The 23919-nt window shown below is 39.7% G+C and overlaps 1 protein-coding gene across 1 annotated transcript; it reads left to right on the top strand.

Annotated features, from left to right (window-relative positions):
* The first annotated feature begins 17950 nt into the window (after positions 1-17950).
* Positions 17951-23915, top strand: styx (serine/threonine/tyrosine interacting protein). The gene is made up of 11 exons (XM_053421251.1): positions 17951-18153; positions 18509-18541; positions 20339-20392; positions 20473-20570; positions 20671-20731; positions 20827-20863; positions 20953-20992; positions 21212-21262; positions 21562-21634; positions 22487-22580; positions 23327-23915. Exons 1-11 carry the CDS (start codon positions 17989-17991, stop codon positions 23398-23400), a joined length of 780 nt encoding a protein of 259 aa, XP_053277226.1. The 5' UTR covers positions 17951-17988; the 3' UTR covers positions 23401-23915.
* Positions 23916-23919: the final 4 nt, after the last annotated feature.

The raw sequence follows: 23919 nt of genomic DNA, 5'->3' as shown, positions 1-23919 counted from the left end.
GAGATTGCAACAGCCTAATTTTACTATAAACATCCATATATATGGAAACTTTGAATGTTGTTTGCCTGACTGACATTAGTACCTGTGACGGGTCAGTGTGTCTGTGAGTCTGATTTGTGTTATGTAGGTTTTAGGGTAAAGACTGCTGCAAGACTGGGGATTTCTGTTAACAGGAATTTATACTTTGAATCCCCAAATGGGGATTCAAACATTTATACTTTGAATCCCCATTTCTAAATAAAAGTAGAATTTTATTTTGTCGCTGCAATGTTTTATACTGCGTTGAATTACAGAGCTTTTATTTGATAAATGTTGTGAATTTGGCTCTAAAGGTCATCTCTGTTGCTTAACAGACAGAAAACTTTGTTTGAACAGATGAACAAAGTTTTTTTTTTCTTTTTTTTCTTTTTTTGAAAAGCCCTACCCACCACATCCAGCACACTTTGAAAAGTGACTATATATTGTAGAACTGAACTAATGACAACGAATAATTCTAAGGTAGCTCCAGAGCCTAAACACAGGACAAGCAAACAGTTCATTCCAAAGAGGCAGGTTTAGAATGGGCGCTGAACTAGTTACTCCAGTTACATCCATCCTCCATGAAATGAGCTAACAAATAAACAACCTAAATACCAACTCAAATGTTGTCAAATCTACCAATAAAGTCAAAAAGTTAAAAACCATTACCTAGACAGTAGTCAAAAATACAAATCTGTTCACTATGAGACCATCAAACAATGCAAACTCACATTGATCATGTATACAGTCCAAACTTAAAAAGATGAGGCCTCCACCATGTGTTCAGCCAGGAGTTAGCCAGGGGAGCTTACTTCCTGTTTAGCTTCTGAAAGTGGAGCCACAGGATGAATTAGTAGGCAAGGTAAGGAAAGGAGGGGAACAGAGTTAGTTAGTTATTTGTTTAGTCGGTTAGTTAGTAAGTTAAACTGTCAGATCTGCGCACCTTAACTACGTCATCATGACAATTTTCAAATTTAAGTGATTTTTTAATATTTCAGGTGATTGAAGACAGCTTCTAGATGCTTTCTCCTAGGGTAAGGTACTCTTGGGTTATATGATGCAAAAAATTACAATGAAATAACTCATGTCCGAGGATGGTTTAGAATACATAGATAGATAGATAGATAGATAGATAGATAGAGACATACAGTATATTTTACTACATAATGACTATAAACTGGTAATCTCAATAATAAAATAGTATTTTATATTATATGGCATCTGTGAAATTAGACAGCACTTCAACAGACTCAAAAGAGAAATACTTACACAATATACAGTACACAATAATAAAGATTTAGACGGTTCTTTGTGAATCCCATTACTAACATCATTAGGATGTGTACCAACATGGGCAGATGTCCATTAATGATCCAAACAGAAAATGCCTTGTGCTGTCTAACATTCAAATAGACGGTAAAGTCTTAACTTCACCACGACCTGCGGATGCGTGATATCAGTTGTTGGAATTGATTACCAACCCCATCAACCCTGAAGATATACGGTGGTGCTTCTGCTCTGTGGGCCGATATTTAGTGCTCCATAAAATGAGGGTTCACACAACACCATTTGTGCTCGTTGAGGATGTATATTAATCCTCAATCATTTTGTAGTGATTTGTTTATATTTAATTGTATTGTTTTGGCTGTAAAATCATGTTTATTCTTGTAATTATGGGACAAGAATAATGAGTTGTGGAATTTAAACAGACATTCACCAGCAACAGCCCTGGGATTTACTTTAGCTCCAACCCTGCTGGTAAGAAGCAGTACTTTTAGTTTGGAAAGTACAATATATCGCAACGCAGAAATATTGTACTTTCACATAGCAGCAATTCTAATAAACAAATTCATTCATACGATGTTGTCAGTCTTCAGTTGCAGCCTAATAATCAGAGATTCGCTTTTGGAGCAGTTGTGTGTGGGAGAAATACATAATTGTATTTTTAAGAAGTAGATGAGATTTTAATATGCTGTGTAAATCATATAAATCTTGTCAGAAGTGTGTGTGTGTGTGTGTGTGTGTGTGTGTGTGTGTGTGTTTGTGATGCTCTTTCCATGTTTTAGTCAATATTAAGCACAGCGCTGGAACCAACTGCTTGATTCCATTGCAGTTTTTAAACCCTTTTAATCATAAGGGCCTTTAACTAATCTGTTTTACAAGGCTATATAGAAATTATGTTTTATTATATTTTCATTTTATTATCATACACACTTCTATTACATTTCTCTGTATTATTTTACTCCTTTAACATGTTTTGAATTTTCAGGCACATTTATCCTTTTTTTTTTTTTTCCTCTGTAATTATGCTATTTTTTATCTCTATTATTATTGCTTGTAAATTGTTTGAAACTCTGCTCTCTGATTTTAAATATATTTCTTCTAATTATGCCTCTGCGTTGTCCTAATCTCTCTGTACAGCAGCTTGAATCTACCTCTGTGTGTGAAGGGTGCTTTACAAATGAAACTGCCTTGCTTAACAGCAGTGGGAGTTGCAGCTCTTTCTCCAGCACATAAGGCTTAAGCTTGTTTCTGTTACACATAGACCACACTGTGAAGTGAATCTGTCTCTGTCAAAGACCTAAATGGGTGAATCTTGTGTTTTCAAATGACTGTTAGTGTGGCCCTAAGGATTTTTTAAGCATTTGTGCATTGTGTTAACATGTCAATTCAATGACCCCTGCCTATCTTGAATTATTTACTATTTTGATATTGACTTTTCTAAACTGAAACAAGTTAACTTAGTGAAAATAATCCCTTTTTAAGGGTGCATTAAAAGATAAGGTTAGTAATATTCTGTATTTCTCTAAATGTCAGCAAAATCCATGAAAAGGCCAAATCCAATGATATCATTTATTCCTCTGTGCCACAGAGCTCAAGTGTTGTCCGAAGTCGATTGAAAACATTCCAATAACCAGCAGGGAGAGCTGTTTATTACCACAAACATAGTCCCAGTTTATTTTAGTTACTTAATCCTGACTCCCATACAATGTTGGAGGGCCTAGTCTCCAACAAATGCATCATATGCTTATTTTATGTCAAACTAAAAATGTAGAGGAAATCCCAGTGGCCATAAGTAAAAAATAAAGTTTGTGACAGGACTTACTGCACTCTTTATAATGAAGGAAGAAAATTACCAAAACATGCTATAAAAATAAGATTGTTTTCTAAATGACATAGATATGTTTGTATCACACATGCATTTTATTTGTAGCGATCTGACCAATGTATATGTAGATCACATGGTGGAAATTGTATGTAAATTGAATGATAGTTGTAAAACAAAGCTTAATTCCTGTTGCCAGTAGGTGACTTCATCAATATTATTATATACAGTTTAATAGATCTGTTCAAGTAGGTGTCATTAGCAATTTTGTTTCAATTGGACAATGTTACAACAATTTAATTATTATTATTTCCCTTTTGGGGCTTTTTTATTGTAGAGTTGTAATTGAATGAGTACAAAGTTTTAATAAGAGAATAAAGTTATAAAAAAGCTTACAAAAAAATCATATTAAGAAAGTAAAATTGCTATTTAATTTGGAAAAAGTTAAATTACTGGGATAAAGTTGTTATTTAATTAGAAAACATTATAAAATTAGGAGAATAAAGTTGTGGATGTGTTGCAGGACTGTTGCATAATAAGGTTTAGCTTCTCTTTGTTGTTACTTGAACTTCCACTTCACTTATCGCCTTCAAACTACCACATGTTCTGATTATTGGATTTTTCAGACTGAACGGGAGGATTCAGCTCCACACGAGGAGATTTATCTTCTTGTTTGAGATAATGGAGGCAGTAACTTTCTCGGAACGCCAGTTCAACCTGTTTCGTGTAGTGTGGCATTGATTTTATGTTTGTGCAAAGAGATAAACGACCACAAGGGTGAAATTGTTTTGCAGCTCGGCCAATTTAAAAAGAGAGAAGCTCCATGGTTCATCAGCCCAGACACTCATCTGGATGGTTAATTAAGATGGTGATAAAACAGGATCATAAAGTGGAGCCAGCTGTTCTGTTGGAGGAGAAAGTCGACGTCGCCCTGAAAACAGCTCAAGTTTAGCTCTGATACGGTTTAAGACTTAAATGTTATCAAAAGCAATAAGAGTAAAGTATGAAATTGGCACTTAACTAAGGGTTAGTGTTGCAGTTAGAGTTAGGGTTAGGGTTAGCAGCCCATAGGCAAAGGAGATATTCTTGAATAACTTTTTTTCTAAAGGTGGTAGAGACTTGGAAGTGGGCACCCCCGTTCGATTGGTATTGCATTGAAGAGATAGGAATCTGGAATTCCATATTCCAACTTTTACTTCCACATTCCAACTTCTGACTTTTGCATTGAATAGATAGGAATCTGGAATTCCATATTCCAACTTTTACTTTCACATTCCAACTTCTGACTTTTGCATTGAATAGATAGGAATCTGGAATTCCATATTCCAACTTTTACTTCCACATTCCAACTTCTGACTTTTGCATTGAATAGATAGGAATCTGGAAATCCATATTCCAACTTTTACTTGCACATTCCAACTTGTGACTTTTGCATTGAATAGAGAGGAATCTGGAATTCCATATTCCAACTTCTACTTCGACATTCCAACTTCTGACTTTTGCATTGAAAAGATAGGAATCTGGAATTCCATATTCCAACTTCTACTTCGACATTCCAACTTCTGACTTTTGCATTGAAAAGATAGGAATCTGGAATTCCATACTCCAACTTTTACTTCGACATTCCAACTTCTGACTTTTGCATTGAAGAGATATGAGTCTGGAATTCCATATTCCAACTTCTACTTCCAAATTCAAACTTCTGACTTTTGCATTGAATAGATAGGAATCTGGAATTCCATATTCCAACTTCTACTTCGACATTCCAACTTCTGACTTTTGCATTGAATAGATAGGAATCTGGAATTCCATATTCCAACTTTTGCATTTAATAGATAGGAATCTGGAATTCCATATTCCAACTTTTACTTCCACATTCCAACTTCTGACTTTTGTATTGAATAGATAGGAATCTGGAATTCAATATTCCAACTTTTACTTCCACATTCCAACTTCTGACTTTTGCATTGAAGAGATAGGAATCTGGAATTCCATATTCCAACTTCTACTTCCAAATTCCAACTTCTGACTTTTGTATTGAATAGATAGGAATCTGGAATTCCATATTCCAACTTTTAATTCCACATTCCAACTTCTGACTTTTGCATTGAATAGATAGGAATCTGGAATTCCATATTCCAACTTCTACTTCGACATTCCAACTTCTGACTTTTGCATTGAAAAGATAGGAATCTGGAATTCCATACTCCAACTTTTACTTCCACATTCCAACTTCTGACTTTTGTATTGAATAGATAGGAATCTGGAATTCCATATTCCAACTTCTACTTCGACATTCCAACTTCTGACTTTTGCATTGAAAAGATAGGAATCTGGAATTCCATATTCCAACTTTTACTTGCACATTCCAACTTCTGACTTTTGCATTGAATAGAGACGAATCTGGAATTCCATATTCCAACTTCTACTTCGACATTCCAACTTCTGACTTTTGCATTGAAAAGATAGGAATCTGGAATTCCATACTCCAACTTTTACTTCCACATTCCAACTTCTGACTTTTGTATTGAATAGATAGGAATCTGGAATTCAATATTCCAACTTTTACTTCCACATTCCAACTTCTGACTTTTGCATTTAATAGATAGTGTCACGGCCTGGCTCTTGGCCATAACAAATACGGAGACACACCAAGGTTTAAACTGAAAACTAACCATAATTTATTGACAGACAGAAAGTTTAACCAAACATAATGGGTCTGGAGAGGGAGCCAGCCATGGGCAGACTGGTGAGCCTTTTATCTGGCACCCTCTGATTGGTGTTGATTGGGCAGCTCCGCCCATCTGGAACCACCTGAGAGGAGAGACCTGGGGAGGAGCAGAGCAGGTTACCTATAACAGTCAGAGGGCCGTCACACCCCCCCCCCATAGGAAAAGGGTTCCAATGGAACTCTACTAATCATAGTAACGTTTAATATATCTAATAAAAAATGGATTGACTAACTAAAAAATAAAAAAACTGTTGCCCAGTTCCTACGCGTCTGCACCCAGCCACTCCTCCAACCTCAGCAGCAGGATCCTGCGAGCGATTTTAGTGGAGAGTAAGAAAGGAGGAAGATAACATGTACAGCACTTTCAACATTAGGCTATTTTAGCAGGGTGCTCGGGACAACGAATCTGCCACTACATTGTCCTTCCCTCTAATGTGACGTATGTCCAAAGTATATCCCTGCAAAAATAAAGACCAGCGCACGAGTCTTTGATTCGGACACTTTAGCGAATTAAGGAAAGTCAAGGGGTTATGATCTGTATACACAATCAAAGGAGAAAGGCCAGACATAATGTACACCTCAAAATGAACTAAAGCCCAGACCAAGGCGAGAGCCTCCTTTTCAATGACGGAGTAGTTCAGCTGGTGCGTATTAAATTTCTTTGAAAAGAAACTAACTGGTTTGTCTATGCCAAGCTCATCGGCCTGGAGGAGGACAGCCCCTGCGCCCACCTGACTAGCGTCTACCTGGAGCTTAAAAAGCTCATCCATATGAGGAGCTGCCAACACCGGAGCAGCACAGAGAAGGGACTTCACATTTTCAAAAGCCTGCTGACAGACATCACCCCAAAAGTATTTAGCATCACCTCTCAACAAATTAGTGAGAGGGGTAACGACAGTGGAAAAATTCCTACAGAAACTGCGGTAATAACCCACAAGGCCCAAAAATCGCTGCAGCTCTTTTTTGGTTGTGGGTCTTTGGTACATGTCTATAGCCTCTACTTTGGCACGCAACAGCGACACTGTACCATGTCCGACCAGTCGTCCGAGGTAGGTCACCAACGCCTTTGCAAACTCGCATTTCGCTAGATTGACTGTGAGGCACGCGTCAGCCAATCGGCCGAATAAAGCATCGATACGCTGCAAGTGAGTTTCCCAGTTGTCAGAGTAGATGACAACATCATCTAAATACACTGCACAGCCCTCCAGGTCACGCACAACCATGTTCATTAAACGCTGAAACGTGGCTGGAGCATTTCTCAAACCAAACGGCATCACCGTGTAGGAATAAAGGCCGGAAGGAGTTATGAAAGCTGATATTTCTCTAGCCCTCTCGGACAATGGCACCTGCCAATATCCTTTCAACAAATCAAATTTTGAAATAAACGTTGCAGAGGAAACTTGGTCTATGCAATCATCCATACGTGGAAGTGGGTATGAATCTGGCTTTGTCACGTTATTAACCTTGCGCAGGTCTGTGCAAAATCTTGGCGTATTATCAGGTTTTGGAACCGTCAAACATGGAGACGCCCAGCTGGACGATGACGGAACTGCAATGTTATTTTCGAGCATATATTTTATTTCCGAATCCATCTGCTTACGTTTTTCAGGATTCACCCTATAAAAACGTTGACGAATGGGCCTTGCATCACCTACATCAATATCATGTTCGATTAAAGTTGTACGTGAAGGAGTATCACCAAAAAGAGATGGATAATTATGGATGAGGGTTATAAGCTGAATGCGTTCAACCTCCCCCAAATGGCGCAACGAGCTGTCAAGGTTAACAAGTGATTCCGAATTTTTCAACCTACCATTTAACAGGGATTGGTCAGGAGTGGACAACCCATCCTCCTCAAGCTCTGCCACCGCATGAGGGATGGAGTCCACAAGGACTGTATTAGCCAAACACGCCGGACGGGGGCATACTGGAGAGGACACACGATCGTAATAATTCTTCAGTAGGTTAATATGACAGAGTTGGTTAGGTTTCCTACGCAAAGGCGTGGCAATCAAATAGTTTTGGTCTGAAACTTTCTTTACAACTGTATGTGGACCAGTAAATTTAGCCTGAAAGGGGGAACCGACCAAAGGCAGCAGAGCGAGAACTTGATCACCCGGGGAAAACGTGCGTTGCTCAGATCGACGGTCATAAAGACGCTTCATTTTATGTTGGGCGCCTGCAAGTTTCTCTTTTGCTAGCTCTCCAGCAGCATATAGCCTATTCCTGAATCCATTTACATAATGCAGCAAGTTTTTAGGTGGCTCAGAATTCTTCCAATCGTCCTGCAAGACTGCCAAAGGGCCACGCACTGTGTGTCCAAACACCAGATCATTTGGGCTAAAGCCTGTACTTTCCTGACTTACCTCCCTAGCCCCCAGCATCAACCACGGTAACCCCTCTTCCCAGTCTCCGTCCAACTGAGTACAGTACGCACGGAGTAAAGACTTCAACGTGGCGTGGAACCTCTCAAGAGCTCCCTGACTCTGCGCGTGGTAGGCTGACGCCTTGTTATGTTTCACCCGGAGTTGTTTCAAAACCTGTGCAAACAGATGAGAGGAAAAGTTAGAACCTTGGTCTGATTGAATGACTTTGGGGATTCCAAATATGGAGATGAACTGAGTCAGGGCACGCACTACCGACTTAGTAGTGATGGTGCGTAATGGGTATGCTGCCGGATACCTAGTGCTCTGACACATCACTGTCAACAGATAGATTGCACCCGAACGCGAACGCGGTAGGGGACCAACACAGTCAATAATGAGATGCTCAAACGGTTGACCAATTGCCATAATTGGGCAGAGAGGAACAGGCTTTATGCTCTGATTCGGTTTTCCGGTCAACTGACACGTATGGCAAGTTTTAATATATGAAGCCACATCCCTCTTTAGACGAGGCCAAAAAAAATAACGCAAAATGCGATCATATGTTTTACGGACACCCATGTGTCCACACTCGTCATGTGACACTTGCAAAACCACACTATGAAATTTGGAAGGCACGACAATCTGGAAAATAGGATCTCCAACAAAATCAGGACCATGTGGCACCCACTTTCTCACAAGAACCTCATCATGAACGAAGTATGCCTGTGCACTGTCCCTCGCACCAGCAGCAGGGAGAGCCCTCTCAAACAGAGGCTTCAGAGAAGGGTCCACCTGCTGCTCTCTCACCAGGTCACCGTGAGAGACAGACAAAGGAAAATCAGACAAGGATAACCTGACAGTTTCTGGGTCATCATCCACTTTTTTAACATCGTTTGCACGGCGCATCGCACGGGTGGCTGCACAAGCAGTGAACACCTGAGGAAACTCCCTTTCGCTATCATCAGGCCTGCTTTTAACCAGCGGTACTGACGCTACCACAACGGATGGCACATCAGCCCAAACACGCGCACCAACCAAACCATTACCCAATATCATTGTGACTCCTTCAATTGGTAACGCTGGCCGAACTCCCACCTACGCTTCACCCTGGAACAAATCAGAAAAGAGCCTTATCTTGTGTAGGGGAACATTCAAAACGTTCATGCCCATTCCAAGGACTGGAATGAAGTCACCAGTATCAGAGTTTTCTGAAAACGGCAGAACTGACGCTACAATGAACGTGTCAAATGCACCAGTATCACGCAAAATTTTCACAGGAACCCTGTTGTCACCTTCCAACAGAGACACAAACCCTTCCGTTACGAAGGGCAGATAAGAATCAAAACCTGGGGAGGGCTGAGTTTTGGGTGATGGTTCAGATTCTGGGGTGACATAACCGACCCGTTTCACCACAGGGGCAGCCAGACCGGCCCCTTGCGGTTCCGAACCGTTCTGGGCACCACTCGATCCACTTCTTGGCCTGAGTGCATAACACTCAGACTTCCAATGTCCCTTTTTACGACAATAGTTACAAACTTTGTCAACCTCCCGTGCACTATGATCACTCCTGTATACTGACCCGACGACTCTACCTAGACCAGCAGCAGGCTGCATATCAAACAAAGGGATATTTCTCCTGAACCCAGAGTCAGCAACATAAGGGCGAGGCTCTCCAAACGTACCCTTGTGCGTCAAGGTGTAGTCGTCTGCTAGCGCAGCAGCTTCAGCAACTGTTTTAACTTCCTTTTCACCGACGTAAGTAGCAATCTGTTGTGGAACTGCAGTCTTAAACTGCTCAAGCAATATCAGGTCGCACAAACTTTCAAAGTTGTCAACCTCTGACGCAGCGCACCAGCGATTAAAGTGCAACACCAAATCACGTGCAAATTCTAAATGTGACTGCGTCTTCCCTCTTCTCCAATTTCTGAAGTGCTGACGGTATGCCTCTGGCACCAACTCGTATACCTTCAGCACAGCAGCCTTAACTTTGGTATAACTTTGGCTATCAGTGTTACTCAGTGCTGCGTATGCCTCCTGAGCCTTTCCTGTGAAAGCACACTGCAACATCAACGTTCGCTCAGTGACGGGCCAACCCCGTGTATCCGCAATACGCTCGAACAAAGAAAAAAATGTGTCCGGGTCTCTTTCATTAAATTTGGGCAAAAGGCTCAGGTTACGAATAATATCAAAAGGACGCGACGACGCACCACCAGACTCAAGTGAACCATGCCCATCAAACACGGAATCACCAGAGAGTTTACCCGCACTAACCAAATCCAGCTTTCGTCGTTGCAACTCCATTTCACCTAGTTGCTTTTCCATTTTAATTTTTTCGAGTGCCAATTCCTTATCTATTTTCATTCTTTCATGTTCCAATTGTATCAACATCAGCTCTTTTTGTTGGTCAAATGTTAACCCAGGGACTATCGACACAAGCGGAGGTAGCCCCTTTGCAACACTGGGAGAGACAACCTGTGCGCACCTTTGCAAAATGTCATCTTTCTCCAGATTTGCTATGAGACATTCCTTAACCTCCTGTTTTTTCTTTCCAGTTATTGCAACGCCATAATGTTCAGAGATTTGTAATAATTGAGCCTTTGTAAATCGTTCCAATAACTCCTCAGATGGAGCATCAAAAAATGTTTCTATGCCAGCCATGACTGCAGAATGCCTACGGACCCAAGAGCGCAGACCAAGACTCTCCGCTGCTCACCAGAGGCACTTAACCACCTCGTAGACGGTGCGTTCCCTCTAACTACCTACACAAAAATCTTATTAAGCTCAACCCTAGTCTTCATGTGGCTACTGGCAGCGGGTACTTACGCACTGAAGCCCATGGATCGGGAAAGAAGACCAGCACGCTGGCGCCTCCCCCCAAGCACATGGATGTGCCCCCGAGACAACTGCTGCTAACCGCGGTCACCACAACACTACTGGAAGCGCTCAGCAACACCCAAAGGGATGAAGCCGTAACCTTACAGGGAAGCCCCGCAATCTTAATTGCACAACGGTGAGTCCTAGTACTGCGTCTTACTCCAGGCTACCTATCAAGCATAAATGAAAACTACCTGAATGTTGCACAAAACAAATGCTCCCCCTCTCTCGTCCAGACCCCGAGCAGAAAACAAAGTAGACCAAGTTTAATTTAATCAATAATATTTAAACTTAACAAACCTCAGCGTGTCTCCCCAATGCCAATCAAGGCTTTACCACAACACACAGCGGTGCACTTTCCTATAGCCTCTTGGCCACCCGAATCAATTCATTTAACAACAAGAACAACAAGTGACACCTCCTTTCCTTCAACAAAGGAACGTCACAGGAGGTACACCTAAGTAATCAAGTGTGCCCCTACCAATCAAGGCACCTGGGAGCCACACAATCAACAAAAACCAAAATCAATCGATTTGAGTTCAACAAAAAATGCTTACCACTACCTGATTCAACCGGACGAGCCCCCAATTTGTCACGGCCCGGCTCTTGGCCATAACAAATACGGAGACACACCAAGGTTTAAACTGAAAACTAACCATAATTTATTGACAGACAGAAAGTTTAACCAAACATAATGGGTCTGGAGAGGGAGCCAGCCATGGGCAGACTGGTGAGCCTTTTATCTGGCACCCTCTGATTGGTGTTGATTGGGCAGCTCCGCCCATCTGGAACCACCTGAGAGGAGAGACCTGGGGAGGAGCAGAGCAGGTTACCTATAACAGTCAGAGGGCCGTCACAATAGGAATCTGGAATTCCATATTCCAACTTTTACTTCCACATTCCAACTTCTGACTTTTGTATTGAATAGATAGGAATCTGGAATTCAATATTCCAACTTTTACTTCCACATTCCAACTTCTGACTTTTGCATTTAATAGATAGGAATCTGGAATTTCATATTCCAACTTTTACTTCCACATTCCAACTTCTGACTTTTTTTATTGAATAGATAGGAATCTGGAATTCCATATTCCAACTTCTACTTCCAAATTCCAACTTCTGACTTTTGTATTGAATAGATAGGAATCTGGAATTCCATATTCCAACTTTTAATTCCACATTCCAACTTCTGACTTTTGCATTGAATAGATAGGAATCTGGAATTCCATATTCCAACTTCTACTTGGACATTCCAACTTCTGACTTTTGCATTGAAAAGATAGGAATCTGGAATTCCATACTCCAACTTTTACTTCCACATTCCAACTTCTGACTTTTGTATTGAATAGATAGGAATCTGGAATTCCATATTCCAACTTCTACTTCGACATTCCAACTTTTGCATTGAAAAGATAGGAATCTGGAATTCCATATTCCAACTTCTACTTCCACATTCCAGCTTCTGACTTTTGCATTTAATAGATAGGAATCTGGAATTCCATATTCCAACTTTTACTTCCATATTCCAACTTCTGACTTTTCTATTGAATAGATAGGAATCTGGAATTCCATATTCCAACTTTTACTTCCACATTCCAGCTTCTGACTTTTGCATTTAATAGATAGGAATCTGGAATTCTATATTCCAACTTCTACTTCCACATTCCAGCTTCTGACTTTTGCATTGAATAGATAGGAATCTGGAATTCCATATTCCAACTTTTACTTGCACATTCCAACTTCTGACTTTTGCATTGAATAGAGACGAATCGGGAATTCCATATTCCAACTTTTACTTCCACATTCCAACTTCTGACTTTTGCATTGAAAGGATAGGAATCTGGAATTCCATACTCCAACTTTTACTTCCATATTCCAACTTCTGACTTTTGCATTGAATAGATAGGAATCTGGAATTCCATATTCCAGCTTTTACTTCCACATTCCAGCTTCTGACTTTTGCATTTAATAGATAGGAATCTGGAATTCTATATTCCAACTTCTACTTCCACATTCCAGCTTCTGACTTTTGCATTTAATAGATAGGAATATGGAATTCCATATTCCAACTTTTACTTCCACATTCCAACTTCTGACTTTTGCATTGAATAGATAGGAATCTGGAATTCCATATTCCAACATTTACTTGCACATTCCAACTTCTGACTTTTGCATTGAATAGAGAGGAATCTGGAATTCCATATTCCAACTTTTACTTGCACATTCCAACTTCTGACTTTTGCATTGAATAGAGAGGAATCTGGAATTCCATATTCCAACTTCTACTTCGACATTCCAACTTCTGACTTTTGCATTGAAAAGATAGGAATCTGGAATTCCATATTCCAACTTCTACTTCGACATTCCAACTTCTGACTTTTGCATTGAAAAGATAGGAAGCTGGAATTCCATACTCCAACTTTTACTTCCACATTCCAGCTTCTGACTTTTGCATTGAAGAGATGGAATCTGGAATTCTATATTCCAACTTTTACTTCCATCTTCTGACTTTTGCATTGAATAGATAGGAATCTGGAATTCTATATTCCAACTTCTACTTCCACATTCCAGCTTCTGACTTTTGCATTTAATAGATAGGAATCTGGAATTCCATACTCCAACTTTTACTTCCACATTCCAACTTCTGACTTTTGCATTGAAAAGATAGGAATCTGGAATTCCATACTCCAACTTTTACTTCCACATTCCAACTTCTGACTTTTGCATTGAAGAGATAGGAATCTGGAATTCCATATTCCAACTTCTACTTCCAAATTCCAACTTCTGACTTTTGTATTGAATAGATAGGAATCTGGAATTCCATATTCCAACTTTTAATTCCACATTCCAGCTTCTGACTTTTGCATTTAATAGATAGGAATCTGGAATTCCATATTCCAACTTTTACTTGCACATTCCAACTTCTGACTTTTGCATTGAATAGAGACGAATCTGGAATTCCATATTCCAACTTCTACTTCGACATTCCAACTTCTGACTTTTGCATTGAAAAGATAGGAATCTGGAATTCCATACTCCAACTTTTACTTCCACATTCCAACTTCTGACTTTTGTATTGAATAGATAGGAATCTGGAATTCCATATTCCAACTTTTACTTCCATATTCCAACTTCTGACTTTTGCATTGAATAGATAGGAATCTGGAATTCCATATTCCAACTTTTGCATTTAATAGATAGGAATCTGGAATTCCATATTCCAACTTTTACTTCCACATTCCAACTTCTGACTTTTGCATTGAAGAGATAGGAATCTGGAATTCCATATTCCAACTTCTACTTCCAAATTCCAACTTCTGACTTTTGTATTGAATAGATAGGAATCTGGAATTCCATATTCCAACTTTTAATTCCACATTCCAACTTCTGACTTTTGCATTGAATAGATAGGAATCTGGAATTCCATATTCCAACTTCTACTTCGACATTCCAACTTCTGACTTTTGCATTGAAAAGATAGGAATCTGGAATTCCATATTCCAACTTTTACTTGCACATTCCAACTTCTGACTTTTGCATTGAATAGAGACGAATCTGGAATTCCATATTCCAACTTCTACTTCGACATTCCAACTTCTGACTTTTGCATTGAAAAGATAGGAATCTGGAATTCCATATTCCAACTTTTAATTCCACATTCCAACTTCTGACTTTTGCATTGAATAGATAGGAATCTGGAATTCCATATTCCAACTTCTACTTTGTCATTCCAACTTCTGACCTTTGCATTGAAAAGATAGGAATCTGGAATTCCATACTCCAACTTTTACTTCCACATTCCAACTTCTGACTTTTGTATTGAATAGATAGGAATCTGGAATTCAATATTCCAACTTTTACTTCCACATTCCAACATCTGACTTTTGCATTGAATAGATAGGAATCTGGAATTCCATATTCCAACTTTTACTTCGACATTCCAACTTCTGACTTTTGCATTGAAAAGATAGGAATCTGGAATTCCATACTCCAACTTTTACTTCCACATTCCAACTTCTGACTTTTGCATTGAAGAGATAGGAATCTGGAATTCCATACTCCAACTTTTACTTCCACATTCCAACTTCTGACTTTTGTATTGAATAGATAGGAATCTGGAATTCAATATTCCAACTTTTACTTCCACATTCCAACTTCTGACTTTTGCATTGAATAGATAGGAATCTGGAATTCCATATTCCAACTTCTGACTTTTGCATTGAAAAGATAGGAATCTGGAATTCCATACTCCAACTTTTACTTCCACATTCCAACTTCTGACTTTTGCATTGAATAGATAGGAATCTGGAATTCCATATTCCAACTTTTGCATTTAATAGATAGGAATCTGGAATTCCATATTCCAACTTCTACTTCCACATTCCAGCTTCTGACTTTTGCGTTTAATAGATAGGAATATGGAATTCCATATTCCAACCTTGACTTCCAACTTCTGACTTTTGCATTGAATAGATAGGAATCTGGAATTCCATATTCCAACTTTTACTTCCATATTCCAACTTCTGACTTTTGCATTGAATAGATAGGAATCTGGAATTCCATATTCCAACTTTTACTTCCACATTCCAGCTTCTGACTTTTGCATTTAATAGATAGGAATCTGGAATTCTATATTCCAACTTCTACTTCCACATTCCAGCTTCTGACTTTTGCATTGAATAGATAGGAATCTGGAATTCCATATTCCAACTTTTACTTGCACATTCCAACTTCTGACTTTTGCATTGAATAGAGACGAATCGGGAATTCCATATTCCAACTTTTACTTCCACATTCCAACTTCTGACTTTTGCATTGAATAGATAGGAATCTGGAATTCCATATTCCAGCTTTTACTTCCACATTCCAGCTTCTGACTTTTGCATTTAATAGATAGGAATCTGGAATTCTATATTCCAACTTCTACTTCCACATTCCAGCTTCTGACTTTTGCATTTAATAGATAGGAATCTGGAATTCCATATTCCAACTTTTACTTCCACATTCCAACTTCTGACTTTTGCATTGAATAGATAGGAATCTGGAATTCCATATTCCAACATTTACTTGCACATTCCAACTTCTGACTTTTGCATTGAATAGAGAGGAATCTGGAATTCCATATTCCAACTTCTACTTCGACATTCCAACTTCTGACTTTTGCATTGAAAAGATAGGAATCTGGAATTCCATACTCCAACTTTTACTTCCACATTCCAACTTCTGACTTTTGCATTGAATAGATAGGAATCTGGAATTCCATATTTCAACTTTTGCATTTAATAGATAGGAATCTGGAATTCCATATTCCAACTTCTACTTCCACATTCCAGCTTCTGACTTTTGCATTTAATAGATAGGAATCTGGAATTCCATATTCCAACTTTTACTTCCATCTTCTGACTTTTGCATTGAATAGATAGGAATCTGGAATTCCATATTCCAACTTCTGACTTTTGCATTGAATAGATAGGAATCTGGAATTCCATATTCCAACTTTTACTTCCACATTCCAGCTTCTGACTTTTGCATTTAATAGATAGGAATCTGGAATTCTACATTCCAACTTCTACTTCCACATTCCAGCTTCTGACTTTTGCATTTAATAGATAGGAATATGGAATTCCATATTCCAACCTTGACTTCCAACTTCTGACTTTTGCATTGAATAGATAGGAATCTGGAATTTAATATTCCAACTTTTTCCTTCAAGATTCCAACCTCGTAAATTCCAAATTGCAAGTTTCGAAATGGCCACTTGGGTTAGGTTTTGAAGAGACATCTCGATGACTCCCTCTGCTTCATCCGACGACTGGGCAGTTGGAAATAGGAAGCCAAAGGCAATGCACTGGCCCATGAATGTCATCGTTAGGGCTAGATTCGCGGTTAGGGTTAATAGCACATAGGCGAAGGAATTATCCCAACCTTTGAAAAACTCTGAGATATTTTGATCTAAGTTTTTTGGTGAATGTCGTTGAGACTTGTTTTTATTTGAATTGCTCATATTTTTCCTATCTCATTTACGCTTTGTTTACCCCCTTATTGAAGACAATATACTTCTGCCAATCTGGCAAGGAGAAGTAATTTACATTTTTCAAAACTTCTTGTTTTTCTGCTGTTAGATATCACCTCCCTATGATCTGGTAAAAAAACAAAATCACCCCCTCCCTCTGGCCAGATGGTAAACAAAAAAATCACAAATGCTGCACCAAACAACAGACAGATGACACGTCTCAGAGACCAAAGAAGCATCTACAAATTATTCATGCTCTCTGCTTTAAATCATCATCAGTCATTGTTGAAGTGATTATTAAGCAGCGTTGGATGGGAGAGAGGGATGAAGGCACGAAACATAAAGTATTGGAACAAAAACGACAAAAGGGAAAAAATGACAGAGTTCAGTTGAGGCATGTGGGTTGATAATGAATGTAATCTGCATTTAGATGAAACCAGGCTATGTGGCCATCTTTCATTCCTAACTCTGATATACAGTAGCGGGGTTTAAAGAGACGCTTTAACCCCCCCCCCCCCCCCCCTGCTATTAATTCTAAATGTTCCTTTTATGACCATTCCCACCCGATCCATCACTACCTGACCTAACCAGTCATTTCTGCCTGGCAAGAGCAGGCTCCAACAATGTCACCTGTACAGTCAATGTGGGTTGATAGAAAACACTAATAATTAAGGGTCTTGCATTTCAATTCATTTTATTTGTTCGCTTTATTTTTGCACCAAAAACTTCCCATACACACCCCAGCACTGCCGTGCGCTTCTCAAGCCATCCCCTGGGCGTCGCTGTCATCTCCCTCTCTTATTTAGATTCCACGCGGCCGCTTGCCAACTGCCGCGCGGTCACGTGACACATCTGTCAGGGGACAGCATGGCGGACATGCATGTGGAGCCTCAAAACAAATCGCATCGACTGTCCAGCTAACGCGACAGAAACACGGACAGAGCGCGACGAGGCCGGAGCCGGCGGTGGCCGAAACGACAGCAGCATGGAGGAGGACAACAAACTCCAGTTCCCGTCTCTCCCCGCGACCAAGGAGGAGCTGCTGGTGAGTGTGTGTTAGCCGACATGTCCACCCAGGCTAACCCGAGCTAACCTCCAACACTGCACAGCCCTGGTCCGCCTGAGGAAACACACCCGCCACAGTGAGCGGTGTGCAGTTAACTGGGTGCAGCGCATCCATGTGGACCAGTGCAGCACTGGTGTGTTTCTGTCTTGAATCCACATGTTTGAGGAAACACTGTGTAGCTTAGCCTCTGACACCACTGTTAGCCACGCATGTACACAGAGTTCACTGGGGCTCGGTCCTCTCGCTGCTTTGCGGCGGTTCAATCTCCAGGTTGTGGCGCATCAACAAATAAAGTGTCCATCTTTAACCCCACTGTGTGTCTCCCCTCTCCTAGGACTGGGCTTATCCAATGAGACGCGAGATGCAGGTATGTAAGAGCAGACTGTTGACAGCAGAATGTCTGGTTGTGGGATGTGAGGATTCCCAGGGCTCTGTCCACTCACATATGATAACAGCCCCTGGTTATCACCTGTGTCTCAGTTATCACACTGCACTAGTGGGATTCACTTATAGGCTAATGTATGAGGTGCTTAGTTTTTTACTTTAACCATAATGTCCAGCTCTAATCCAGAGAATAGGTTGTATATACATCTCAGAACCTTGTATTTACCAACACGGCTTACATGTTGAAATGTTCTTATATCATAAGTCCCTCCCTGATACTGAGTCTGATACCTGGACTTTAATACATTATATATACATAATGTATTAATGTAGTACCAACGCTGTATGGAAGTAAAGATTGCTATAATAATTGGATGGTCTAAAACTTTGGCAACACCCCTCGAAACTGAAGTCTTGCACAGCACTGTTTCACTTGTGGGTCTTTCCATCGTGAAACATTACCAAATTACTGACGTTTTAATCCAGCTCTGGCTAATGTGTTACTACTGGGAATTTCTTCTTCTTCTTCACCACCCTGAAAACCAAACTTTTGGCCGAACAGTACAACTGCTGTTTTGGAGCAGAGAAGAAGAGGTAGTTTCAGGGGAAAAGAATATTGCAGATTAATTTTGGTGAAACTTGGTGAGCAACTTTATTCTTGTATCTGAACCCCTAGTTGATGATGAGTGAAAATCATTGATTTTGAAGAGATTAATTTCTGTACAAATGTGTCTTTGAGTGCTGACAGATTATTGTATTGGCTGCCTAAATAACCTCTACAATGGAGACTAGTAAAGACCTCAGAGCCGGACTAATTTGTATCTGTGGAGGCTGATATTAAGCAGTAGTGATGCCAATAAACTGGCCAAAACAAATATATTTTCTGAAAAATTGGCAAGGATTTCTAATAAATTCTTATCAAGCCATTGTTAAAAGAAATCTACCGGGAGCTTTATATTTTTGCAGTTTAAGAATCTAGAAATGAAAGTAAAAAACGAATACAACTAAATATCTTCAATTTAATGTAAATGGGAATCTTTTCTGCATTGATTATTCTGTCAAATACAACTTTTTGAAAATGGTGCATATTGGCAAACACAGCTAATGGCTAATGGCTGATATCGGCACATTTTTGGACTAGGCATAAAGCAATAACAATAATTATTTGCAATGACATTTTCATCAATACCAATATGACAAAGTCCAATATACATGGATATATTTCTTATACATAGTAAATGTAAAGCTGTATTTATATAACATTTTTCTAGTCCTGATGACCACTCAAAGTACTTTACAGTACATTCACCCATTCACACACACATGATTGCAGTGCATCTATGTGCAGTACTTTCTCTATGAGAAGGGTCAATATGGGGTTCAGTATCTTGCCAAAGGACACTTCGTCATGTGGACTAGGTCACAGTGCAAGCACAGCTTAGACATAATGTTTGTCTTTGTCATTGTCTGCTCATAAAAAAGAGTTTAAACCCACAACCTGTACTCAGGAGCAAGACTCATGCTTTAACTTCACATACCAACTTGACATAATGTGACATTTATCATGAAAAGCATTGATATCGGCTGATGTGTAAACTTCTATCTTCCAGCCTCGCTTGCAACAAATAGATCAGTCTAGCTCTAAATATATCATGTCCATAGAGAGGTTGACTGTCTCACCCTGGATGAATTCATGTATTTGGGGTTGAGGAATCCTTCTCAATATAGTTATGTCACTGCCTGTGTTCATTTGCTGCCCTGCTCTGTCATCAATTTACAGGAGATATTACCAGGGCTGTTTTTAGGTCCCTACTCTGCTGCAATGAAAAGCAAGGTAGGTTCTCCAGGAGACTGACACAGAGAAACGTATACTTTTTAATCATTTTGTTACTTATCTACTTTTCCTTTGTGCAGCTGCCAAATCTCGAGAGACAGGGCATAACGCATGTTGTGTGTGTCCGCCAAGACATAGAAGCCAATTTTATCAAACCTAATTTCCCTCATACATTTAGGTTAGTATATTTTTCGTGTGACATGTTGAAAGTGAGTTTATTTGTTCAAGCTTTCCTTGCTAACCCATAAAGTAAATGTTGTTTTGTTGCATCTTTGCAGATACCTTGTATTAGATATTGCCGACAATCCAGTGGAAAATTTAATCCGATTTTTCCCAACGGTGAGTTAACAAAGTAGCCTTTATATTTCGATCTTCGCTTGCTAAAATGAGATGTCTGGCAATTTCATTTCTCTCCTTCATTTTCTTCCTCACAGACTAAGGAATTTATCGATAGCTGCTTAGCAACAGGAGGTAGGAATGCATGCCGTCTCCTTTTACATACTCAGAATGTCAAGTTGAAAAAAAAGAGTTGTCATCCATCTCTCTTCTTTCTCTTTTAGGAAAGGTACTGGTTCATGGTAATGCAGGGATATCCAGAAGGTGACCTTTGATTTGCTTTCACATTCTCACATGATTTATATTGTAATTTCTCAACATGCACTTACCCCTTTGTGTAGTGAATTTCCATGACATATTGCTGCTAAAGGTTTCGAATCTATCCTTGGATATTGTATTTTTAATTCACCTCATTATATTCTCAGATTAGAACAAGCTATAGCTTTGAATGTGACACTGTCCTTTATTCCTTGTTTGTTTTAGTGCCGCCTTAGTGATTGCATACCTTATGGAAACTTTTGGGATGAAATACAGGTACGTTTTTTTGTTTTCTTCTTAATTTTTTTTTTGTCAAATGAAGTTATGCCTTTCTGTTTTACCTCATTTGAAAACTTGTCCAACATTTCAATTTTTCTTTTGTACCCTATAAGAGAAATTGTATGATAGATTGCAGGGATCAGAAATATACACTGCAGCTTAATTGTTAGATTTGTTGTTTTTTTTAGGAGCATTCTTCTGCAATTTAGAACTAAAACACATTGTGTTTAGTTTACAGTGATGATACTCAGGGTTTCAGAGACTGTGGGTGTAACTTTGTCATGTTCACATTGAAGGGATGCATTCAGCCACGTCCAGGAGAGGAGGTTCTGCATCAACCCCAATGTGGGCTTTGTGCATCAGCTACAGGTGAGGCTTTAAAAAGATGGAGAGTGGTTTTAAAACCAGGCTTAGTCTGGTGACCTGTTCCCTTTCAGTATGAATACTAATTCTGAATAATGGTCCTCTGGTGTGACCCTGTAGAAATGATTTCCCCATCTTCAATACGCACACACACCATCTCTCAGCAGGAGATATTTAGCAGTTAATATATTCATTTGATTTGTAAGCAACATGAGGATGAGTGGAGTTTTCTTTAGCAGTCGCATGACAAGCATGTGCTTACAACAGTGAAGGCACACTGTGTATCAGTACCAATGAATGTGTTGTGTTTCCTTGTGTATTATGTTCTACTATTCTATTGTAATATAAAATGTTCTAGTTGTTCTTATTACATCGTATTGTATGTTATATTTGTCCTGCCTTAGTTTGATGGAGGAAAATATGAGCAAGAAAATGTTTACACACCATAGAAGGTTTCTAACTAAGTGTTTTGTGCCTTTGTTGTGGAGCTATGTGCACAGCTCTTCTTGTGCTGTCTCTCTCTCTCTTTTGCTATCTCTTTCAAATCTTAATAATCTCAAGATACCGTTGCAACTCATTTTGACAGCAGGTTTAGTGAAAATCTGTGAATATATTTTTTTCCGTACACACACACACATAATACACTGGCATGAAGGGTAATGTTGACATTGTCTGCTATCAGCCATGAGAGTCTCCAGGTTGAACATTTAATTGAAGGCAAATCTTCCGTCAGCCTGAAAAACCTGTTCAGAGAACATAACATCACATCACTAACAACATGCTCTCTACTGCTGACTGTGCTTTATTGCAACCAATGCTAACTCCGTACAGCTGTAATAACAAGTGTTCGTTGTCTAGGAGTATGAAGCGATCTACTCTGCCAAATTGACCATAAAGATGATGTCACCGATGCAGTTGGGCAGATCCTTCTCTTTACAAGCTGGGATGCCAGGTTTGTACACAGTGCGCTCAGTCCTTCATGATCTGTCTCCTCATGACTGTCTGTTCCTGGAGTAGTAGAAGAAACTCTCGAAGCTTTGGCTGAGTGGGAATTAAACACATTCAGGGTCCTAATGTTCCACAGCCAGACTCAAAACAAGCTGGCTCTATGTTGTGATAATGTTCTGGAGGTGGGTTATACACTTGAACAAAGCAGCTATTAACAGTGATATTTTTGTCTTTGAATCAGGCTCATCAGCAAATTCATACTTACTTCTGGACCTTTAATATCATGAATGCTTCTATTTAGGTTGCGCAGACTTATATTCCAGTTGCAGCTCCCATGAATCGAATCACAATTTCCCTGATCTGTCATTATGCTAATGTTTCACCGAGCTCAGACTGTGAAGTATTCAGGGTTCGACACATGTTTAGATCCAGAAGGGCTTACACTTATTTAGTCTGACTCACCAGATGTCTGATGACTTTCCTCTACCAATGTGATTTCATAGCAACAGCATTAAGTTAAGAACTAACCTAGAAGGACAGAAAAGAGAAAAAAGATTTGAAAAAGAAGTCGGCACAAATCACAAGATATTTCCTCAACCAGATGATTCTCCCCTGCTGACACAGCGCTGTGGGGGCAATAGGTCCGGCCAGTGATTGCAAACTTGTTTTTGACCTCAACACTGCGTAACGACAGTGTGTTGATATGTGCTATAGGTTAACTTCTTCTTTTTGTCAACATTTCTTCAACAGGAAGCCGTAAGCGCAGCCTGGAGGAAGACGAGGACTTTGGAGCAATGCAGGTCACAGCCGCACAGAACGGATGAGCTTTGCTTACATTTAGCCGTGTGGCGCAGTGCACTCGTTTCTTTTTTCTTTTTCTTTTTTTTACATTTTTAATGGGATTAAAAATGTAAATATTTGAACTTTTTGTAATGGGAAGGGAGGAGGGCGGGAGGGGGGAACCACTCATGTCTGAGACGTAGAGTGCTGATGGGGACGGGCAAATTTGATAACATAAATTTTTTTTTCTTTCTTGAACTGTATGCACTGATGGGAGATTTTTTGCAGTTTTATAGTATTTAAAGCATTTTGCATTTGCAGCGGGACAGTATTGCAATAATGCACTTTCGATACTTGAATTTGTGTAGACGACCAGAAGGGGGCAGTCGGCAAAAGGGAAAGTAGCCCGGATGTCGCCCAGTGGAGGACTCGAGAAGAGGAAAAGCTAATGCCTTTATTTTGGGAGTGATAGGATTGTGGACTAATATCAGGCTTAATGTGAGATAGTAAAGAATTGAAAAATAACTCACTGCTTAATAAAAAGTCTGACAGAGTTCAACAGT

Source organism: Pleuronectes platessa, chromosome 1, assembly GCF_947347685.1.
Source record: "Pleuronectes platessa chromosome 1, fPlePla1.1, whole genome shotgun sequence".
Lineage (NCBI taxonomy): Eukaryota > Metazoa > Chordata > Actinopteri > Pleuronectiformes > Pleuronectidae > Pleuronectes > Pleuronectes platessa.
The sequence above is the reverse complement of the archived record's forward strand: the minus strand, read 5'-3'. Positions and strand labels throughout refer to the sequence as shown.

Bases quoted from the DNA above. Each gene is read 5' to 3' on its own strand.
- styx (XM_053421251.1), top strand. From the start codon at position 17,989: ATGTGGAGCCTCAAAACAAATCGCATCGACTGTCCAGCTAACGCGACA. The intron at 20,571-20,670 runs GTTAGTATATTT...GCATCTTTGCAG, and splicing joins AATTTCCCTCATACATTTAG to ATACCTTGTATTAGATATTG. The intron at 20,864-20,952 runs GTAGGAATGCAT...TTTCTCTTTTAG, and splicing joins TAGCTGCTTAGCAACAGGAG to GAAAGGTACTGGTTCATGGT.